The sequence below is a fragment of the Borostomias antarcticus genome, assembly GCF_949987555.1.
Source record: "Borostomias antarcticus genome assembly, chromosome: 1".
In the NCBI taxonomy this organism is placed as follows: domain Eukaryota; kingdom Metazoa; phylum Chordata; class Actinopteri; order Stomiiformes; family Stomiidae; genus Borostomias; species Borostomias antarcticus.
The window spans coordinates 57075400-57099553 of NC_140234.1; the positions used below are offsets into that span (position 1 = coordinate 57075400).

Consider the following 24154-nt stretch of genomic DNA (forward strand, 5'->3'; position numbering starts at 1 on the left):
AACGGAAATCAATTACCCCCTCGGTGAGCTTCTTGTCTTTGAAATCGAGAGTTTAACATGTTTTTGAAAGATTTTTCAAGGTGCCCACCCACATCCATTGTATGACCAAAACGATGGTAGAGCAATTATCAACTTTCTCAAAAGTGTTTTTTGATCTGAACCATTGTATATGATCATAAGTAACCTTAAACATGGCTAAACATGCATGTTCCCTTTACTACTCCTTTAAATCAGACATTTTAATCAGTAGCCCAAGGCATATCATTGATTCATGATTGAATGGATGGCTGTATTCCTATATATATATATATATATATAATATTATGTATATTTTTTAAATGATTGAATAAATGGGGGGCATTTATTTTATTTTATTGCAGATCGTTTTATATGACCTTTTATGTGTTGCACTTTGTCTTGATGCTTTTAATGTCTCATGTAAAGCGCTTTGAATTGCCTTGTTGCTGAAATGTGCTACTGTATACCAATAAACTTGCCTTGCCTAGAGAAGGTCAAGGGTCAGACCCTGCTTGACCTCACAGGAGGACATTGTTGTCTGCTGGTGGAGAAGGTCAAGAGAGTCAGACCCGGGAAGAGGAGGAAAAGGCAAAATGCAACGAGAGGAGTGAGAGGAGTGAGAGGAGTGCAGGTGGACGAGGGGAAATTAGCCGCTGGAGAGTGCAGCCCGAAGGGAGGTGGGGCCGCTGATGAGTATTAATGATGTCTGAAAGGTTCAGCTAAACATGCTGGAGGGAGAGAGAGAGGGAGGGATGGAGGGAGAGAGGGATGGAGGGAGAGAGGGAGGGAGAGAGGGAGGGAGGGAGGGAGGGAGGGAGGGAGGGAGGGAGGGAGGGAGGGAGAGAGGGAGGGAGGGAGGGAGGGAGAGAGGGAGGGAGGGAAGGCAGGGAGAGAGAGAGGGAGGGAGAGAGGGAGAGAGAGAGGGAGGGAGGGAGAGAGGGAGGGAGGGAAGGAAGAGAGTGAGGGAGGGAGAGAGGGAGGGAGGGAAGGCAGGGAGAGAGGAAGAGAGGGAGGGAGGGAAGGCAGGGAGAGAGGAAGAGAGGGAGGGAGGGAGAGAGGGAGGGAGGGAAGGCAGGGAGAGGGAGGGAGGGAGAGATGGAGGGAGAGAGGGATGGAGAGAGGGATGGAGGGAAGGAGGGCAGGAGAGAGGGAGGGAGGGAGAGAGGGAAGGAGGGAGAGAGGGAAAGCAGGGACAGGAGGTAATGGATGTGGCAGGCGTGCGGAAAGGGAGGATCTGGGAGGATTGCATTGCAGCTCATAGGTTGCTGGATATTAAAAATTAATGACTCTATCCCGGTGATTTACGACAACATGAAGATGCCGAAACCTAACTTGTGTGAGATGGATGTCTAGGAATTGCTCACGGAGGACTGATGTATGCTCAGATAACTCTGGCAGTGTTTCAGGCGAGGTACCCACACCAAAAGGCATTTCCTGGGTGTAGCCACTTCAACATTAAGAAGCTTACTAGACAAATCCATCCTTACCGTTATGGTTGCTACAACTAGGCAAGCCCTTGAGCTTTTACATAAAAAAAAAAAAAAGAATGCAGCCATGCTAAGAAATAAAACAACGAGCAAAGTTAATAAAACATTCAGAACTCCCTGATACGTTTTGCCAGGGAATCGATAAAATGTTTGTGTTCTTTGAGAAAAAATTCTTCTTGAATCCTTGGAATGTTTCTCATCTCTGCCGATGTCTATATGAGCGTCTCAGACAACATTAGATCGCTGTGCTTCGTAGCGGAGACGGATTCATCTGGAGATTTGCTGCAGTGGAGTTTTAAGGGATAACTATAACAGACGCGAGCTTGATGAGATCCTTAGGAAAGATGTGTCTTCAATTAAAGGAGACGTATGAGAAATCTGTTGCCAGACAGAATGACCAAAAGGCAATTGGATTCAATTCAACAGTCATAGTCAATATACTCACTTATACACTTTGAATTTGGCCTGTTGCTTCAAAATTAAATTTGTTTCAAAGACAGTTAAAGGACAACATTGCATATCTATCTTCTCCCGTTTCAAAGCCTCAATATTTTACAGGGAGACTCTTTTTGGTTCGCCATGGGGTGAATGGTGTCCTTTCCGAAAACATTTGATTGCACTGTATCCTTTATCAAAATAATCTAGGCCCTTGAGATAACGATACCCTCATTTGGGGGTGGGGGGGGCATGCCTGTTCACCACTTAATTTGTGTCATTACTCTGAGTAATTTGGGCTCATAAACATGATAACTCATATCCAGCCAAGTTAATAACAGCATCCGGGGGGGCAGATAACCATCTGGCCCTCACCTTGGGACTAGTGGACAGGGTGATCAGATTGCCGAGGATGTACCCCGACTCCAGCTGCTCTACTCTGTCATCACCAGGAGGCCCTGCTCTACAGTGCGCTCTGAAAACCATCACACCCAAACAGAGATGACAAAGGGTCATGGGAGAATTCGGGGCGGAGAGTCAGAAATCCAAACCAAAGACATGGAGCAGAGTTGGCCTCAGCCGGCACCCCCTAATAGACAAGCAACATGCCCACTGGTGCGGAACAGACCCCCCATGGAGAAAAAGCCAGGAAGCATTAAGCCACCTGCCATAGAATCGCCAGAGAGACCTGCCAGGGGAGACCAGCCCTTGAGCCGGAGCCAAAGGGAAGGAGACCGTTAGGTTTCAAATGAGAAAAGCTAGAAAGATAAAATTTCTAAAAAGCGGCACTCAAAATAAGTATTCGTGAGGGAAATGGTAATGTTAAAAAGCCTTTATTGTATCGGGCTTACATAATTTAAAATATTGACATGTTTAGACCTTGTCGGTCTTCATTAGGACATGTTTCGCGCTCAAACAAATCATCCCCTTCAACATATTGAGGAGTACACAGAAAAGACGTGTGATCGTGTGAGACAAGCGCGATTAATACCAGGACATGAGGTCCACCCTCAGTCTCTTGCACAGCCACAAATGTTCCACAGCTTAGAGATGTCCCCTTGTATGCATAAGTCTTATTATCCCCCCCTGCTGTGGAGGTTGTGGCACTTGCCTCCCCCCTGGGATTGCTCCTGTCAACCCTGGACCCCCGTCTCAGCCTCTCGGATTCACTACCCAGTAGGGATGCACCGATTGCAAAATTCGGGGCCGATGCCGATGCCAATGTTTAAAATAACAATCCGGTCGATGGCCGATGTTTATTTAATTTAATTTGTATTCTCCCTTTTGTGCCAGGGAAACAAAGAAATGAAGTATTCAGTTCCAAAACGCAGATTTTTTATTTCACTTTAATTTGAAAGCAAACTACACGTGCGTTTGTGGCGTTACATCACAGATCTTCTCTGAATCTGCAGCTTGGTAGGCTACGTTTTGCAACAAAAAAAGCAGTAATTGTTGCGACATAACATCGGCCACTACCATCGGTGAATGTCATTTTATTTGCCGATGCGCCGATGGCAGTCAACAAGGCCAACATCGGCCGATGCATCGGTGCATCTCTACTACCCAGCTCTACCTATGCCAACATGACCTATATCACTACTGTATTCATGCTAATGGTGGAAACGTCCTCCATACCTTCACCCATACATTGGACTACAAGTAACATGCCCGATGATGGTTGGCAGAAGTCCGTAAGCGGGTGCAGAGAACATACCCAGCGACAGAACTGAAATATGCATCGAGAAATATGCATGGTGAAATATGCACTGATAACAAACGTTGGATGAGCTACACAATCTGGATCACAAATATTCTGTAAAAAAACAATAATCACCAGGCCATGTAATGCTGTGTTCACACCGGGCGTGAATTTTTCCTGCGGCGCGGCGAGTTTACTTAGAAAGTCAATACAATTTGCGCAAACTGGGCGGCGGGCGGCATGAATCACCGAACTCGGCCGTGCGGCGACATTTGCAAAAGTTCAATTTTTGGAACTTTCTGCGGCGGATTCGCGCGGCGACCCATTGATCCCGCGGCGAGATTGGGCAAACTGGGCGGCGCAAATTTTCTCGCCGCGCCCGGTGTGAACACAGCATAAGGCACGGTGCAGCATCACCTAGTACCGTCGCCTCGCCTCGCAAGAAGAAGGTCTCCCGGGCCTTTCTGTGTGTGAGTTTGCATGTTCTCCCCGTGTTCTCAAGGGTTTGCTCCCAAAGAACCCAATATTGAAAAACATGCAGAACAATTTCCACCAGCGACCAATGAAGACGTGTGTGTGTGTGTGTGTGTGTGTGTGTGTGTGTGTGTGTGTGTGTGTGTGTGTGTGTGTGTGTGTGTGTGTGTGTGTGTGCCGTGTCGCCCCTCACTCAAGTGTTGTGTGATCACATGTGGCCAATAAAAACCCTGGAGGTCCAGAATAATGAGTTATAATTATAAAAATAAACAATCACCACGGCACGCAAAACATGAGGACGGTAGCCAATACCATCCAATCATCGCTGGCGATCTACACACAGCTTGTCCTGGATTGGCCAGCCAGCGCCTCCCACCCTATGTCATCTGACAGGACCTCACATCAGGGGCAAACTGCTTTAGCCCACTTAAATAAAGCACATGACTACAGAGAAGGCTACTTCAAACCCCATAGCCACACCACTACAAATGGCTTACTGTAAGTCTGACTGAGTTCCCAGAATGTGTTAATATTACTGTGAAGCGTCTTATCCCTACAGCTGTACACGGCGCAGACCCCAATCTAATAACATCGGCCATATCTAATAACGCCGGCCATATCTACATGATAGATGGTGAATGGATATCATTCCACTTACTGTAGCGTGGCTTTCTGTGGCCAGATTACAGGCATGTGAGAATGCAACAGAATAATGTTGAGAATAAGGTCGTGTTCACACCTACCTCGTCGGGGTCTGGACTTCCATATGTGAAAACGCCCTAACAAAGTACTGTAGCCTTGTGATTTTTTTTTTTTTGGGGGGTGGGGGGGTGTTAGAGGGGGGGGGCACGGGTTGGTGGTGGTGAAATTAAATGTTCATGCCCAGTGCTGCGTATATCCTGAAATCAAGTCCAAATGCCATTGTGCCTTGCCCAACAGTAACTATATACTGTATTTCTTTGTTTTATGGTCAAATGGGGATGGCTTTAGCTAGCCTACCACCATAGGCATGTCTCTCTCTCTCTCTCTCTCTCTCTCTCTCCCTCCCCCCCACAAGAATGGTTACTGCTTTGCATGGTGCCAGGCTCTTTGCAAAACCCGGCTGGGATGTGACATAAGACCCACTTTACTTCAGCTCCCTGGGGCATGAATACACACTTTGTCAGCTCTGCACTAAGTCTGGCATGAATTGGAAGATTCATATAGCCTCAGGTCTGCTCACACTGCAGTCTGAGTAGCCTAGGCTAGGAAATGTTTAGGACGGCAAAAAATCGAATCAGTCTCATGCTCTCCACAGTGCTACTCAATGAGAGGCAAGTTACACGATTCGCCAGTGCAGTTATTCACTAAAAGCGGAGCTTAATCGATATAAATAATACAGACCATATGTCCACACACCGGACAAGCAAATCTCACCTATCCTTAAAAACACATTAAGCAAATCAATCACACTGACGACACTGAAACGAGAGGCAAAGCGCATTTCTGCATTATGTTTGCCTTATTGTCTAAGAAAATCGGAACATGACGCAGTGAAGTGAGGGGTAGCAAGCAATCTGGCAGGCCTACAATCTCAACTATTCAAAGAGCTCGTTTACACCAAAGTATTTGTTCTGCTCAATTGCAGACAAGGAATTTCAAAACACTCTGACACGTGCTTTTTTCTCGCAATCAAACGGTGTTCCCCCTCATAAGAGTATGCACGCACACGCAAAGAAAAGATTAAAAATGTGACTTACTTCAAGACAGCGCTGTCCCCCTGTCTGACGGTGATGTTGTCCTTTGACATCGAATCCCCGCTTCTTGCTGGCACTCCTGCAGGTACAAGGAACAACAGTCTTAACCCGACGACAACAAGGCATTTCCAAGGCACCACAAAATAACCGCAAATGCCCATTTTCCGTCACTGCGGAACTTCCACAAAAACTTGAACGTCAAATATTCCTTATGTGCCTCGAAACCGCCGCTGAGGCTGCTGCTGTTGTTGTGATCGACCTCTATGTTTGCCTCAACGCACAAAAAAAAAAAGAGGAAAAAACAGTCTTTTATCGGGAAACCAAAAAGTGTTTACGCCTAGACTCGCGCGTATGACTATATATATAGCCTGCGTGGCGTATTTCCAATATAATTACGACTGGCTTCGATGAAAAAGAAGTCTGTATTTTGTTCGAGATGCAGACGGTCTCGTCGCTCCGTGTGGCCAACGCTGTTTGAGATGGATGCTCGCGCACAGATGCATCAGCCAAGACTCCACTTTACCCCACGGTCATACACAGACTCGACACTGGTGGGCTATGTCTGCCACTATTCACACAAGTAGGAGAGAGGAGTGAAATCAGTTTTGTATCCTTTTTGTCTGTCAACCCCCCTACATAGATAAACACAGCGTCCCCTGAATCAGGTGTGATCACTTCTTATGAGTGGACTGTGTATCTCGCGCAGCCTCTCGCGCGCAGGTTATTGGACCTTATCCGCGAGCGCATCACGGCCCCTCGCGCTCTCTTGCAGGATACCTCGGCACGGCAGGGGGTTCAAGAGAGCAAAAGAGATGTAGCCTACCGTCGGCTATTCTCGTCGTTTGTCTGCATTAAGGTGTAGCCTATACCACTGCATTAAGATTTAGAGAAACTTTGAATAGGCCAAATGTTCTTATTTGATGTTTTAATCTAACTTTCCTATGGAGATGACGGATGCTCTGCCCAGATGCGTCTAATTGTCAAGAGTGGAAACTATAGGCTTCTACAACACAACATAATTGATGTATCGAATTGCCATAGCCTACTTGTGCCAAGTCGTTCTGATTGTGTGATTCATCATGTTGATGCTCTCTGACATATTGAGACGTGCGGGTGACAGGATTTTACTGCAGGCATTAAAAGCTGGATACACGTCATCATTATGATAGTGTGTTCCCACACACCAGCCATTTACAGGCAGCATATCCCGCCTAATTGCATTTGACCGAAATGCATATTCATATGCATGCGGATTGATTGGTTGAGCCTAGGGGTCAGTTTGTTTTGAGACGCATACAGCCCACTGGGTGGGAAAAAGACGCTGCTCGATTTATTTAAAGGTCATTAGTGGGGAATTATGATGATCACCCACTGACAGAAAAACTGGAGTAAGATAAGATTTAATTAAAATGTATATCTGCCATGGGATTCAGCATGAGCCTCTACGCATCTTAACTCGGCTGTTTTTTGTTTTTATTTTTTAATTAAAACCTCGCTGACCTCAGCAAATTGTAGGGTCTTAATTACGAGGAAGGGGGCGTCTAGGTGAACCACTTGTTCACAAGCAGCCCAGCTAAGGAAGCTTTTCGTTGTCAGATCATACACATACTGTACCTCGCACCGCACCAGTTTATCACACAGAAAAACTAGGTCCTAATTAAGTTCCAAGACATTGGAGTTGTGGAGCAATGCATTTTATTCCATTATGGCTGATTCCACAATTTCAATTACCTGTGGGATCAATGGGAAAGTTATGGGGATCTGTGAAATCGCTTAAAGCAGCTAGACCAAAAACTGTAATCTATGAGCAATTTTGTATTATCTGACCAACCCTCATTGTGTTTCCTCATAGGGTCATGTGCGGTAGACGACCTTTTATTGTTGACTGATGCTGTTTTACTAGAGTAGGTGCCAGGCTTTGTGAAATGATAAATTAGAGTGGTATTGTTTGCTGGACCCTATGGATCATTCCTACAGTTCACAACAAGCCACGGTCGGAGGTGACCAGCCAACTGTGTTAATAAAGAAATTGAATAGAAGCGCATGTACCCTAAGTGTTATAGCCTGTAGGAAGTCTAGATGATTTTGCTTGAACAAACAAATCAATCTTCCTGGAATCTAAGTTTATTGACTGTTTGCATTTGAAATACATCCCTCCAACACTTATTTTCAATGCTTTCTCATATATTTTATTATTATCAAAGGTGAAAATCTATGTAGCCACTTTGGCTACAGTAGCCTACATTAGTGGCGTATAGGCTACAGTAGGCCTATGTGTCACCTACAAAGAAAGATATGGCTGTAGGCCTACTCCAAGAGGATGCCATTCCCAAGAGCACAAAGCTGGTCCCCTTCCTCCATGGTTGGAAATCAATGGGAAGACAGATGTGAAATGGCGCATGTCCTTGGGCTGCAACCAGAACAAAAAAGCACCAGTTCTCCTGGAGAAGCCATTGCCTTTCTTTCATTGTTTCCAGGTGCTAATCTGTCACACAATGAGACCTGGAAAGGTATGCGAGGGATGCATTCGTGAATTGTGGAAGAATCCAACTGTTTTTAAATGAATTGAACGTGCCTACATCCTCCGCCGGAATTATCCGTCGATGTAATATTCTGTCTGATCCCAGATGGGCTGAGTTACACAAACATGCTGATGCTCCCCCATTGGGGGTTCCTCGTTTGACTGCCCTGGGTGGACATGAACGCACGCAAACACGATCATTAACACTGAGCCGAACCCAGTAAGTGTGTTGACCTTGAAGCTCAACTCCAAATGTATTAACGATTCTCCAGTTTAGTGAGAATCTCTTTTATCTTTTCAAGATGTCTTGGGAAATCAAGTGTGACATTGTCACTTTTGCAGTCATATAGAGACAGATAGGGTAAACTGTGCAGTCGACATTTGGCAACAGTTAAACTACTGTATGAAAGATATCAATAAGAATAAGCCTCACAGAAACTCTAGGGCTCTGGTGATTGCTTAAGTAAATGGAAATACCTTTTTGTCTACTATAAATCTAGTCACCGTGCTGTTCAATCACCCTAAGAGGAGATGTGAAAGAAACCTCCTTCCTCTTCCATCTGTAGTTTCAGACCGAGCAGTCCATCACCTTGTGCCACCATCGGGATGCTAAACCTTGTTTCCATGTCAGAGGGAGACTCAGGGGTGTGTTTGGGCTTTTGTCTGGCAGCCTTTGATGGATGTGTGAGAGGGTTAGTGCACTGAATGATCTGGATAAGTATGTCTTCAGGATTGCATAGGGGGGAAAACATAGTAATGCACTTACTGGGCAGGTTGGAATACAAATAAAAAAACAGAGTTATGCACTGCTCAGCAACTCGATTTCTGGTTCTACGAGGTGAGGCACTCACCAGCTTAACATCAGGGCTTTTCACTGACAGAAAGTAAACTTACGATGATCAACTCTTTCAAAACAAACAGGACTATCTTTATATGGTTACCACACAGACACAATATAACAGATACAGTGCCGTATGAGTAGCTATCTATGAGCTAATTTCTGTTTCTCTATATTGCAATAGTTCTGCTTTTTTTTTTTTTTACAAATTCTTGCATTGCTGATTTGTATGTAGAGCCTTCTCTAACCTCAGGGTCAAAAAACGATTTATACTGTGGGTAAGACAGCATGCAATCTAAAACTACGGATACTAGCTTGCAATAGTAATTATTTTGGTGGAAACTGTTATCCCAAAATGGGTCCCTTTCACCTCATGGTGAATGCATCTTAGTTAAGGATCTCTATCAACATGTTGCTCAGATGAAGTGCAGCTAAATGTGAAGCTGACACTGATGACCGAGATATTGGTAAAATATCCACGAGCTGCAGAATCAAGAGGTCAGGCATATCTCCCGATGGTTAATTGTTCAATTTCAAAAAGATTAGGGTTGTGGAGAGAACCAATCAAAATCTCTTTAATAATGAATGTATTGGAATATAGCAGCCCAAGGGACATAACCTCTTGAGGAAGTGTGTATGTGGTAAAGCAAGCATCTCAGTTGCTTAATTACCTCCACCCCAGCGAAAGAACAGAGCGAGAGGTAATGTTTTTGTTGGCGTATGTTGGTCTGTCTGTCCGTTCGTATTTGTTAACAAAACTTTGAACGGAGGCAGATCCCAGTGTGGGGGGCGCTACAGTGGGGGAGTGGAGGGGGGAGAACCCCGAGTGTACCAAACCGCCCCCCGCCAGCTGTGACCCTAGGGGGGCGCCACAGAGCTGCCCAAACATGGCTGCCCATTCACCTCGGCTGCGTTCCGAATCGCATACTTCTACTACTTACTACCAGTACCTACTACAGCTGCCCTTAGAAAGTACGTACTTTGCAAGCAGTAGGCATCCAATTGGGACATACTACCTTGTCATGACATTGCGCCTTGAAATTTGCCCACATCCGTCGCTGTCCATAACACGACATTCATCTACGGCTGTCGCGACTCGCACATGTGACGCACATTTACGCTGCGCACAGGATTGTGGGTCAGAATAGCCAGAAAAGCCTGCTTTTATATACTGCAAAATACAACCGGATGTAGTAGGACATCCTGGTATTTTTGCCATACTGCATGTGGCATACTATGTATTGGGACATACTACATCCTGTTTTGGCATACTATATAGTAGGGTAGTATGCGATTCGGAACGCAGCCCTCCATTCATTTTTTGGACCTGGAAGTGAACAATTCCTCCTGTTCATTGTCAATGTGGGGGATTGAAACAGCTATATATCGATGTGAGAAGGTCACAGAGACACAGGGTTTGGACTGGCGTAAAACTCTCGACCTAACAGATCCAGCAATGCCAACCATGTCCTGCTCGCACGCACGCACGCGCACACAGAGCCACGGAATGCATTCATGGGCAGAGGTCTGTGCTCCTCAAGCACCATATAGTTTTCATTTTGTTTCCCAAACTCAGCACAAGTATTCTCCCTGGGTAGCAATAGTGGAAGCACACCATGATAGACCACAGTTCATTTAAGAGTAGTTAATGTTGGTGTAAGACTGCTTTTTACAGTATACATTAAAATTAGCCATGCCAAACCCATGCTAGGCTCATCAAAGAATTACTTGCAAAAGATTTAGACTTTTCTGTATATGTGATGATACCTAATAGGCCTATGTTAGTGAAAGCTATGGTCTTAATCTTGGTACTGTATAACATATCAAGCAAAATTAAAATCCCATTATTAGGATATCATAGCTTATATTGAAATGATTAGTCAAGTTATATTTTGTGTCTACTGGAGTCAATGTAACTGATATGAAATCGTCTCCCAGGAAACAGGTCCTTTTTGCAACAATGTAGCCTAAAATCGACTTGTCAGATCAGTCAAAAACATTTTTGTAAAAAAAAAAGTGTGAGGCATGTATTCTTTAGCACTTTGCACCTTGCATTGTTACAACGTACTTGAGAACAGACGTGGGAAGAAGAAAAAAACATTCCTTAGAGCATTTCAGAAATAGACTTCTTTTTTAAAGGCAATCAAAGCACCCTTAATGGAATACCATGCCAAGTTCATTCTAAAAGGTTGTGTTCATGAAAGTCAACTTGTTCTAAATGACTTTCCTGTGTAGACAAAGGACAAAAAAGTACAGAATCAGTTCTATTGCCAAATAGTTTTTACACATACTATGAATTTGTTTTGGTCAGTTGGTGCATAACGCTGATGGAGACAACATTAGACAGGGTGCAAGGACTAGACAGGACAGTGCAAATGAACAGTGCAAAATACAAAATGGTGTGCGATGTGGTTATATACAGTATGTGTACAAAGCGTTGATGTATGTGCGGTGTTTTTGTATGTGTGTGCACTGTGAGTAATGTAAAGGGTGAACTAAATCTCTGACGTTCAGTAATTGAGCATTTTTTCCGGCCATGCATCAGCCCACACACTATTCTGGCATTTCCACAGACAACACAGTAAAACATCCCTCTCTCCTCTCTCCCTCTCCTCTCTCTCCTCTCTCCCTCTCCTCTCTCCCTCTCCTCTCTCTCCTCTCTCTCTCCTCTCTCTCTCTCTCCTCTCTTCCTCTCCTCTCTCCCTCTCCTCTCTCTCTCCCTCTCCTCTCCCTCTCCTCTCTCTCTCTCCTCTCTCCTCTCTCCTCTCTCCTCTCTCCCTCTCCTCTCTCCCTCTCCTCTCTCTCTCTCTCCTCTCTCTCTCTCCTCTCCTCTCTCCCTCTCCTCTTTCTCTCCTCTCCTCTCTCCCTCTCCTCTCTCCCTCTACTATCTCCATCTCCTCTCTCCTCTCTCCCTCTCCCCCCCACACTGCTCTCTCCCTCTCCTCTCTCCCTCTACTCTCTCCCTCTCCTCTCTCTCTCTCTCCCTCTCCTCTCTCCCTCTACTCTCTCCCTCTCCTCTCTCTCTCTCTCCCTCTCCTCTCTCCCTCTCCTCTCTCCCTCTCCTCTCTCTCTCCCTCTCCTCTCTCCCTCTCCTCTCTCTCTCTCCCTCTCCTCTCTCTCTCTCTCCTCTCTCCCTCTACTCTCTCCCTCTCCTCTCTCTCTCTCTCCCTCTCCTCTCTCCCTCTCCTCTCTCTCTCTCCTCTCTCCCTCTCCTCTCTCTCTCTCTCTCTCCCTCTCCTCTCTCTCTCTCTCCTCTCTCTCTCTCTCCTCTCTCCCTCTACTCTCTCCCTCTCCTCTCTCTCTCTCTCCCTCTCCTCTCTCCCTCTCCTCTTTCTCTCTCCTCTCTCCCTCTCCTCTCTCTCTCTCTCTCTCCTCTCTCCCTCTCCTCTCTCTCTCCCTGGGACCACATCTGACATGGTAACAAACTGGGGAGGGAACATTTAGCCATTGTCACATCTTATTATCCTTTTAGATTACAGTACAACGCTAATGACATCCATGTTGTCTCATTTGTATCATCACATGTAACATTGCATGTACCGTAAGTGGATTAAGGAATTTGCTTAAATTGTAAAGCACTTGCTTGAAATGTTAATGTTCTTCCTGTCTTATTTCCAAATTCGATTAACTTAACTCAATAAAGATGATTGGTTTTCAGCATATTGCACGACAACATTGGTAAGTGGCTCACTGGGGCATTGCGATTCTGCCAACGTTGTTTTCTTTCGTCAACCAATTGCAAAGCACTGTGAGGAAGGTCTGGGGGGCACAATTACAACTGGCAATGGGAAGGAAAACGTTGGCATTGAGAAGAAAAATGAGGCTAAAGCTCTCCAATTTCTCTTATCTGTAGAATACTCCAAGAGGTCTGAGTAAGGCTTTAGTAGTGCATTTTCTATAACAGAGCTAACACAATAATCCATTCCCATAAATACCAAGCAGACACACACAATACTGCTTGGCCTTTTCAGATGCAAATCGTTGTTAGATACTATTGCATTCCCCCAATGGGCTCAGGAGTTCTTCCGTCAACACAACCAGTAACCAGGCCAGATACTGTACAACAACTAGTAATAATACAGAGATTACTGTATCAATCATCAATACTGGTTCAATTATTATTGATCAAGTAAAACTGAATTCAGTGATCGAAACACATTGATTTTGTGCCGTAGTATTTGGGGGTGATTCCTCATTACTGTGGAGTCTTGGGTCTGTTTATTGGGTTGGAACTCAAGAGAATTGAGAATTTCATCCAGGTGCAAAACGGTCCTTCAATAGAGATGACCTAAAATCTTTACCATTTCATGATTCATGCCAAAGCATTAGGTTTTATGACTTCAAAAAATGAACTTGAAATGATGAAACCAGTTTAACATGAATTTATAATGGATAATGTATATTAAATATTGGCTGATAAGCGTCAGCGCTACAGTGAACCTTTCCGCCGGAAGGGAAGATTTATCCTCCTTATCGAGAGCAAAAGAAGAAGTAAATATAAAGCGTTCTTCTGTTGTCTGAGTCTCTGGGTGGAAGCATCTCGGGGGGGTGAGGGTATTAAACTGAGGATGTCTGAGGATTTACTGAAGAAAAACTCCAGACGTTGAAGTAACCCAGGATGATATGATGTGGTTGGGGGGGGGGTAAACACATGGGAGTGATTTCTTCCGAGCCAGTTCTCGTCCCTCACTCGACGAAATCTCGAATCAATGAGATCTATTCTAGTTTATTCAACTCAGACGCCCACATATACTTTGTTAATACAGAGCTCAGCTTAGCTTAGCAGCTCGTTTGCTGCTCATTTTTCATGTTAGGTTTCTCATAGGTTAGTATCGAGCCTAAGTGCCATTATCATTAGTTAGTCATTATATTTCACAATATAGATCAGATGACTCTTAGTTTGATCATGCTGGATTGATCAGAGGTTAAGGTTAAGCTACTGAAGCAAGAACTCATAAGGGGGTGTGGTATATCGGCAATATTGTGCAGTATAAGTGCAGTAAGTGTGTAATAAGTGCAGTCGACCAAAATAACCCACGGTATTAAACATACGTACTAAACGGCACTAAAAATATGTGCAGTACTTATAAGAGCTTTAATATCAGGCAGAAAGACCAATTTCCATAGTTGCAAGTCTTTTGAAGGCCATTCCAAATATGTGGAGCAGAGCACATGAAGGCGTTGTTTCCCAGTTCAGTGCTTATTCTTGGCACGGACAGCAGGATCACATCTTGCGATCGCAGACTTTAACTACCGACAGATCTCTGCAATCAGAGAGCAGATGTAGGATGGGAGTTTACAGGATGGATTTATAAACGAACAGGTAGGCTGCCAACGCCTGCGCCTCCGCAAGGTCACTGAAGGCCAAAGACCCAAAACAGTTTCTGACTGACTTAGTGCACTGTGAGTAAGTGAAATAGAAAGCGTGTTACTTTCTCTGTCATCACGTTTCCCACACCTGGATAAGAAATTCTATTCCATAGCGACAAAGAACGTGCCCTAGCAACCAAAATGAATGCCAGACTTCAGTTTGATAGTAACCAGCTAGCTGTGAATGGTACTGCCCTTGAAACTTGAAAAGCCGAATCATCCCAAAAATGTTTTTTTTCAATAGAGAGATTGGGCTCTAACATCCACAAAAATGCTTTGTGTTTGAGTGACAGCCAAAACATTTTCTTGTTGACTGCTGACCAATGCATAACCCTATTTTTTTTTCTCATGTATTTGGGAAGGTGGCCCTCAGAATTTTTTTTTATCAATCAAAAGTGGGCCTTAAGTTACAAAAGGTTGAGAACCCCTACTCTAGATGCTAATAATCCTGTCACATTATTAGCTACACAAGGATAGAAAGCTAGCTTTTTAGCTAACATGTGGCGCAGTAATAATTCACATAACTGTAAAGAGGCTTTACCAGTGGTATATTGTGAATATACAATGTATCTTAACCAATCAGATTGCAAGGTTGCAAATATCCATTGTATAATGTACAGTATGTGTCCAAAGGTGACAAAGTTAGTCACGCCCTCAGGTCAAGAGTCTGTCTCTAAATAGCACGGGTGAATATTGCTCCATCCGGATTGGCTGAAGCGAGTGCAGGGATACATTTTCAGCTGGTTAAGCTGGGGAATTAACCAATAGGAGCTTAACCTTTAAGAGGCGGAACCAGCTGACATATAAGTCAGCCCTGCAAAGTCACCCAGCTGTGCTTTGGAATTCTGTGTTCGTTGGCTGAGCATAAGCTTGGAACCACGGGCTCTAGACCTGAACGAGTGAGTCTTGAGAAGGAGGACTGTCAGCCAGTACACGTACCACACTGCGCTAAATCCTTTGACTGCCAACGGTCAGACGTTTCTCAAATGCAGGAACAGTTCTGCTTCGTGTTGCCACAGAGCAAGCAAAGGACTGACCAGTGCACATTGTATCTTTGCCAGATGACTGAGGTGAGTAATTTGTGTGGCTTTCTGGATTTCCAGAATTGAAAGACACATATATTCATATTCATGAAGAAAATATCACATTTCCACTCATTTATTAACACAAAGGAACATGCATCATCGGTAGGGAACAATATGTTTACTGTTCATTTGTTATTGTTGTTGTTATCATTATATGTTGTCAATAGCCAGCAGTGTAGTCAAGGACATACTTTATCCACAGACACACAGTATACCCACTTCTTACCCACCACTGATGTAGAAACTGAACAAGTTCAGATTATTTGTTGTCATAGTATACCCACTTCTTCAGGCACCACTACACCAGTCAATAGCAGATCATTTTCTGGAGGGAAACATACTACTCTGACGCTCACACTTATTACGACCTCATTAAGTGTGTGTTCATACACACTGAATGCCGCTGCCACTTCTCGTTTGAGTGCTTCATACTGTCACTGTTCACACATATTGTACTACCAGTTATGAACAAGAGTGATTATATTACACAGTGCTGCGGGGACAACAACCCAAATTAAATGATTTTGCTTCCTGATTACAACACGGATATTCACGTGGGATTCAGGTGTTGGTAGAGAATATCATGATCATATACATGCAGATCATCATGCAATATTCCCAACAGGGAGCGCATCCTGCTAATAATAACTGACTTTACTTGAAAGGGACCTACTTCCATTGCCAAGCCCGAATACAGTGTACAGATCGAGATCGCACTAGGACCTGAGGTGAACATGCATTTTCGTTTACTTTTGTTTAGTATGCTGACCACAAGTAATAATGTTTGAGATCAAAGAGTTCCAAGTTATAGGATTCACAAATCCAGAAAGATATACTAGACATGATTGGAAATGTGTGACAGAAGCAGGGGTCAGGGAAGAATTTTTTACAGCTCACTTATCTGACCCCTGGGTGATACTGTTTTTTTGCTTCCCTCTGGAATATGTAGAGCGTGGGTCGTACGCCCACCTCCCTTGTTCTCTGTAAAGCGCATTGTGTTGCCTCTGGGTATGAAATGCGCTATACAAATAAAGCTTGATTGATTGATTGATTGATTGATTGATTGATTGATTGATTGATTGATTGATAAGCACCATCCCATACTGCTGGTGGTCAGACCTCCCAGAAAACCTACAGAGCGTTCTGCGCTTCTTCCGACGAGCCAAGAATCTTCTGAGTAGGTCATCTGGAACAATGGATGTCCATATATTAGATTTCTTCAATGAAATATGGCAGTAAAATTATACAATGTTAAGGGAATGGCTACACTATAAAAACAAAGGGGCAATTGTGACTTAAAAGGATTTCACAGAATAAAAACTCGACGCCATAAACTCAATCAGGGTCTTGAGCAGAGTCAGAGAGCTCTCCAAACTGAAGATGATGGATGACCATCCCTTTTAATGTCAGGCCTGTTTACTTCAAGAACTATTCAGCACTATTGTACTGTACTGTATATCACAGTGTCCACGGCTCTTTATTGAAACAAAAAGAGTAATCTTGAAATGATTGTTTGATAGTTTATGAGGTAATAAAAATGTCCTTGGAAATCATCAAGTTTCTGTTCCAGCGTGGAACAGTGCAATCCCAGTAAGACTGTAAAACCATTACTTTATTGACATAAAAGGATGCCTCATAAAGACACAGCCTCCAAGAATGCAGCCTAGCTCAGGGCTGGTAGGGATTTCAAACTACTCCTTTTTTCCGTAACTAATGATTATTTATAGAACTTATGAATCTTTTATTACGGTAAAAGATACATTGAGTTATCCTATGCAGGGAGGCCTCTGTGGTTTGGTTCTCATACTTGAATCTGGAAATTTCAGAAATATGTCATGAATTACAGGATTAATTAACCATAGGTTGTCAGCCACATAATGACAAAAAAATACTCTGTAATTTAGCTGGATGAATGAAATAGGATTTGAATGGTGGCAGGTTCTAGCAACCTGGGTTCGAGATCAGCACTTCCCAGGGACACCACCTAAGTCAAGTGTTTTTTTGTTCTAACTAGCCCTAACCACTCGACGCTGCATGTCGAACCCAAACCATAACCCTAACCCACAGATAATCATGTTCTCCCGTGGACACACAGAAATACAGTTGGCCACTAGATGGATATACATTTTGTAAACGGCAGTAGAAACCTATATGTGACATAACACAATATTCTAAGCAAGCTTTTGACCAAGTTGGAAGGTTTTCTAATGATACATGCATTACCATGTCTTAGAGATTACCTAAACACCTACTGTATCATTACTAGCATCTACTACAGGAGTAGAATACTCTAACCTTCCGATGAAGTAAAAATGGCCCGTCGTTATGTAAACATCAACAGTATCTATTGTATGTCAAGATTCGGGGAGAAATGGCCTTGCTTTTGTGCCAGAGAGAGCTTAGCAGTGATGGTTATAGATTGTGCGGTAAACTCAAAGACATCAGGCTTCTAACTCTAGTATTGTCCATGATTTGTGTTGCATTAGTGTAGATACTGCATCGCGCTGGCTTACAGTTGACCCCTGCCTGTCGAAGGTACTCAACTGGGTTCAACTGCAGGATGAAAACTGTTTATCAGCACATCCCTAACAACTACTGACTTATTGTTACCTGTGGACTGATACTATGCAATTACATCTCTACACTGAAGATGATTTACCCATGATACCCCGAGCTCATATTGGGTCTTCATCCAGGAGGAATTGAAACAGACCAGTGGGTTGGGCTCTGACTATTAAACATCTTATATTAAAACCACCCCTGTGGCCAAACTCTGGCCAAACTCATCAGCTACAATTTCCATGCAGGATGAAAAGAAGCTCATTGTTATGCTAGCACAGTCCCGCACTATAGCTTACCCTTTCTTCCTTTTTTTCCCCAAGAATAACATATTTGAATGAATATTACTTTTCTGTTTGCCCCTGCCACACATTTGTGTATGTACTGCATGTGTGTGTGTGTGAATGAATGAATGAATGAATGAATGAATGAATGAATGAATATTTATTTTCATGTCATGTCCGAGGACCCATCCCTTACGGGATTATAAGACACCATAAACAATAAACAATAATTAACTATATCACATACACTTCTCACGGTTTGTAAGCTATGCAATGTATACCAAACAATAACAGAAAAGAAATAAATACAAATAAAAATAACAGTCTTTCGTCAGAATCCTATAATGCATCACATATAAGTTATCTTTGTTCGTTTGTCCCAAGCTTTCTCTATATATTCTATGTGTGTGTGTGTGTGTGCGCGTGTGCGTGTGTGTGCCAAAATCTGTACTGTACAGTAAAAGTCAGAGAGGTCATATATTAGTTCCTCTTCTCAGATTACCTCTCTTTATGTGAGTGCCCCTGAGACTTCTGCCACCTTGAATGGCTAGGTGCATTGTGGGAATGAGATATGTGACATGTCGCCAGCAGGTTTGGGAGGAGTGCAGTACAGGACAGGCTTTGGAAGGAAATGAGAATCTTTATTGACCAGAATAACATTTATCATAGCAGCATGTAGACCCTTTTTTCATTATGCTGTGACAGTGTTCTATGAGACAATCATGGTACTGTTTTACAGTTGTGTTGTTTCATATTGGACACTGCATCAATCATACGAAAAGTACTTCTAGGTCTCTTCTAGAAATGTACTTTCAATGCACAAACATCTGCACAAATGTTGTTTTAATGTCCATGCTTTACGGTTTTGAATTTTGTGGTAGCATGTTATTTTACTTTTAGTCATGTCTTTCATATCCTAGCATTATATGTTCATATTGATTACTAAAACAAATGGTGTCTTGTGGTGCTTGATTCTATGTCATACGTCAAGATGGCCGACAACATTCAAACCATCCAAACATTGAGACAGCCATTAGGTGCTTTGTCTATAAATCCTCAGTCAACAGTCATGGGGTCCTTGATGCTACTGATCCAAAACCCAACAAAATGTCAGTGGTCAGTGGTCGTAAATAGCAGTGGTTGCCTGATGACCTGACTCAATACCGGTATCTCTCTGGGGACATTGGCTTCCTCATGAATTCATCGTTCATGAATATGAGAATGTTCCGTCACTCAACGGGACTTTCAAGTCATCCCAAGATGAATACCAGCCCTAACCCTGAAACGACTGAACTAGGTTTGACGGCCACTGTCACACAGGCAAGGACGAGCCGCGCCTCCATCCTTCACTGTCACCAAGTTCTGCTCGGCCATCAGAGCTGTCCCAGGACCTCCCAGAAGTCCACAGACACTTCTTTGAAAGCGGCCATTTTATGACAAGCAGCAAAAAATAAGGGCACATTTTGTTTTTGCTACTATAGTAGAGCACCAACTTCATTTGACAAGAATATGGTAAACGAAGATACTTTACATTTATGCAAATGTTGGAAAATGCAAAGAAAGACCCTTGAGTTTTGTAATACAGCATGACTTGGTTATTGTCTTTACTGTACACTAGGGAGTTGAAGAGAGGCCTTCCATGCAAATGAGAAATTATGGAATTCTCCTCAATATTTTAATCGCAAGACCTTATGCTGTACATAGTTATAATATTTCATCCCTATCTTTGACATAACTAGGGCACAATATCCCTGTCTGCCTTCTGTTCAATTTCTATAAACAATTGCACCCTGAAAATGCCTCCAGGATAGTAAACCCCAATAGGACTGAGTTTAATATCAAGAGGGTGCTTTATAAAATCATATTAAGAATAGTGTGCTATTCATTGAAATGCACAACACAATGTACTATACATATAAAAAATAAGTCAAATTTAAAGGAAACTATGAATCACCTGTAATTAATTCTCAATGCTTCGGCTGAATAATTACAGAAAGAAAAAGAACAAATTTGTCAGGATGACATGTCAAATTAGCATTAATTTGACATTAATTGGATCCACTGTACCACCCAGCGCTAATTATTATTACAGTGCTTTCTTTGTGTTTTCCAAAGTTGTTCTAATCTTATGCTCCGATATATGTACAGTATGGTATGAGTTGTAATGGACCCTCTTCTCTTCATCTCCAAATGTACTTTCTCATTACTAACATAAAAAGAGCTATTATAAGCCATAATTGTGAAAATGAAAATACCAGGCAATAGTCTACACACCCTCAGGCTCTCTCAGTGAAGGATGTCTAACTATGAAACAGGGATGGCTTTAGCCCTGTGCTCAGCCCACACGAATCTCAGTCTTGTCCGCCCAATCAAAAGTTAAGAGAAAATATATTTTTCAGCCAAATTATATTTATTATACATATTTACAGCCAAATTAAATATAACACAGAGAAGTACTGTTTCTAACTTCTGATTGGCTGGGCAAGGCAAGTTTATTTGTTTAGCACATTTCAGCAATGAGGCAATTCAAAGTGCTTTTACATGAGACATTAAAAGCATCCAGACAAAGTGAAACACATAAAAGGTCATATAAAACGAAATGCAAAAAAGGATATTTAAAACAATGCAGGAAAAATAAAATACAGGAATAAAAGTTACAGTGCAGTGTAAGAATGAATAATTATTTGATTTAATAAAAAAAACGCGGCAAGAAGAAAAGTCTAAAGTCTTGATTTAAAAAAAACGGAGAGTTGCAGCAGACCAGTTTGTTCCGGATATGTGGAGCATAAACACTGAACGCTGCTTCTCCATGTTTTGTTTGAACTCCGGAGACAGAAAGCAGGCCTGTGCCAGACGACCTGAGAGGTCTGGATGGTTCATAACGTAGCGAGGGGAAGTCCACAGCCCGCCTCCGACGTCGTCCACTCCCCACCCCCTCTACCAGTGTGTCCAGGCACAAACACACACACAGCTCTGAAGGAGAACTCTGGTCTAGCGACCTTTCAGTCAGAAACCCTGCCCACCTATTATTTCCACCAGCCCACCCTGATGTAGCAGGCTGGAACCGGCTCCGATATCAAACGTGTTCTTGTGGGTGGGGGCATCATCCGTTCCACGGTTCCAAAAATGGACCGGAGCTCACTCGGCTCAGCGCCTGTCATTTGGAATGCTGCTATCTGCTGACAGTTCGCCGGGCTCAGCGAAAATAGAACACGACACCCCCGTTATTGGAGAGGAATGATCCATGGCCTCTTATCAATGGCTGCCGTTAAACCCAGCACATTCCGCTGTTCGGGCTCAGCGTCGGAGTCGATCAAACATGTCTCTTCGTTGTTTGTGCACCAGCTCTGTTTACATGCATGTTACGCATCGCCACACAACAGAACAGAGAAACGCACACACTCACACACACCACTGACAGTGGCGTAGCAATAAAAACATGGAAGTGACAACACCGTGTTGAAAATCAATGGAACAAAGAAATGTAACGCTTGAATAATCATTCAACCAACGACCATCACAAGCCAGTCTTGTGCTTAGCCAGTGGGCTGTGTCGTACGGCAGATGGGAAAGCGACGCGTCCATCTTCATCAGGGCTCACTGTGTTCGACTCAATGCCTCTCTTATCTTATCTTCCATGCATTAACAGCGTGCCACTGCATTCACATGGCAGTGCTGTTTACTTGAATACATCTGCAGGTAGTACATTCTGTAATAACAAATATCACATTCAACATAATGTGCTGCACTGTACTAGTGCAGGGAATTACAACCGCAGCTATTCCAGCGCTTCGTTCATCACTATGTGGGCAGTAGTGGAGCGAATGTGATCAAGAAACTCCACCACACAAACTCACACCATCACACCACACCACCACCACCACCACCACACCAGACCACCGCCACACCAGACCACCGCCACACCAGACCACCACCACACCAGACCACCACCACACCAGACCACCACCAACACCACCTCCAACACCTCCACCACCACCTCCAACACCTCCACCATCATCACAGCAGACCACCACCACCTCCAAGACCACCTCCACCACCATCACACCAGACCACCGCCACACCAGACCACCGCCACACCAGACCACCGCCACACCAGACCACCACCACACCAGACCACCACCACACCAGACCACCACCACACCAGACCACCACCAACCCCACCTCCAACACCTCCACCACCACCTCCAACACCTCCACCACCATCACACCAGACCACCACCACCTCCACCTCCAACACCACCTCCAACATCACACCAGACTACCACCTCCACTACCACCACCACCACACGAGACCACCACCACCACCACACCAGACCACCACCACCTCCACCTCCAACACCTCCACCACACCAGACCACCACCACCTCCACCTCCAACAACTCCACCACACCAGACCACCACCACCACCACCACACCACCACCACCACACCAGACCACCACCACCTCCACCTCCAACACCACCTCCAACACCTCCACCACCACCACACCAGACCACCACCACCTCCACCTCCAACAGCTCCACCACACCAGACCACCACCACCTCCACCTCCAACAACTCCACCACACCAGACCACCACCACCACCACCACACCACCACCACCACACCAGACCACCACCACCTCCACCACCACCTCCAACACCTCCACCACCACCACACGAGACCACCACCACCTCCACCTCCAACAGCTCCACCACACCAGACCACCACCACCTCCACCTCCAACAACTCCACCACACCAGACCACCACCACCACCACCACACCACCACCACACCAGACCACCACCACCTCCACCTCCAACACCACCTCCAACACCTCCACCACCACCACCACACCAGACCACCACCACCTCCACCTCCAACAGCTCCACCACACCAGACCACCACCACCTCCACCTCCAACACCACCTCCAACACCTCCACCACCACCACACCAGACCACCACCACCTCCACCTCCAACAACTCCACCACACCAGACCACCACCACCACCACCACACCACCACCACACCAGACCACCACCACCTCCACCTCCAACACCACCTCCAACACCACCACCTCCACCACACCAGACCACCACCACCTCCACCTCCAACAACTCCACCACACCAGACCACCACCACCACCACCACACCACCACCACCACACCAGACCACCACCACCTCCACCTCCAACACCACCTCCAACACCTCCACCACCACCACACCAGACCACCACCACCTCCAACAGCTCCACCACACCAGACCACCACCACCACCACCACCACCACACCAGACCACCACCACCTCCACCTCCAACAGCTCCACCACACCAGACCACCACCACCTCCAACACCACCTCCAACACCTCCAGCACCATCACACCAGACCACCACCACCTCCACTACCACCACCACCACCACACCAGACCACCACCACCACCACACCAGACCACCTCCACCTCCAACACCTCCACCACCACCACACTCTCTGTAGGGCCTTGCGATCCTGAGAGCTGCTGTTCCCGTACCAGGTGGTGATATTCCCAGTCAGGATGCTCTCGATCGTGGATGAGTAGAAGCTCCGTCAGATCTGGTGGAACGCACCATCACACCAAAGCACCACCACCACCACCTCCATCACACTTGACC

General features: G+C 44.7%; 1 protein-coding gene across 1 annotated transcript in view; it reads right to left on the reverse strand.

Moving 5' to 3' along the window:
• opcml (opioid binding protein/cell adhesion molecule-like) overlaps positions 1-24154 on the reverse strand; it is a gene marked incomplete at its 3' end in the record, with an annotated part of 256652 nt that overhangs the window by 141863 nt on the left and 90635 nt on the right. The window contains exon 2 of the mRNA XM_084439711.1: positions 5853-5928. Within this exon, the coding sequence (XP_084295837.1) occupies positions 5853-5928 (76 nt within the window). The remainder of the gene's footprint in view (positions 1-5852; positions 5929-24154) is intronic.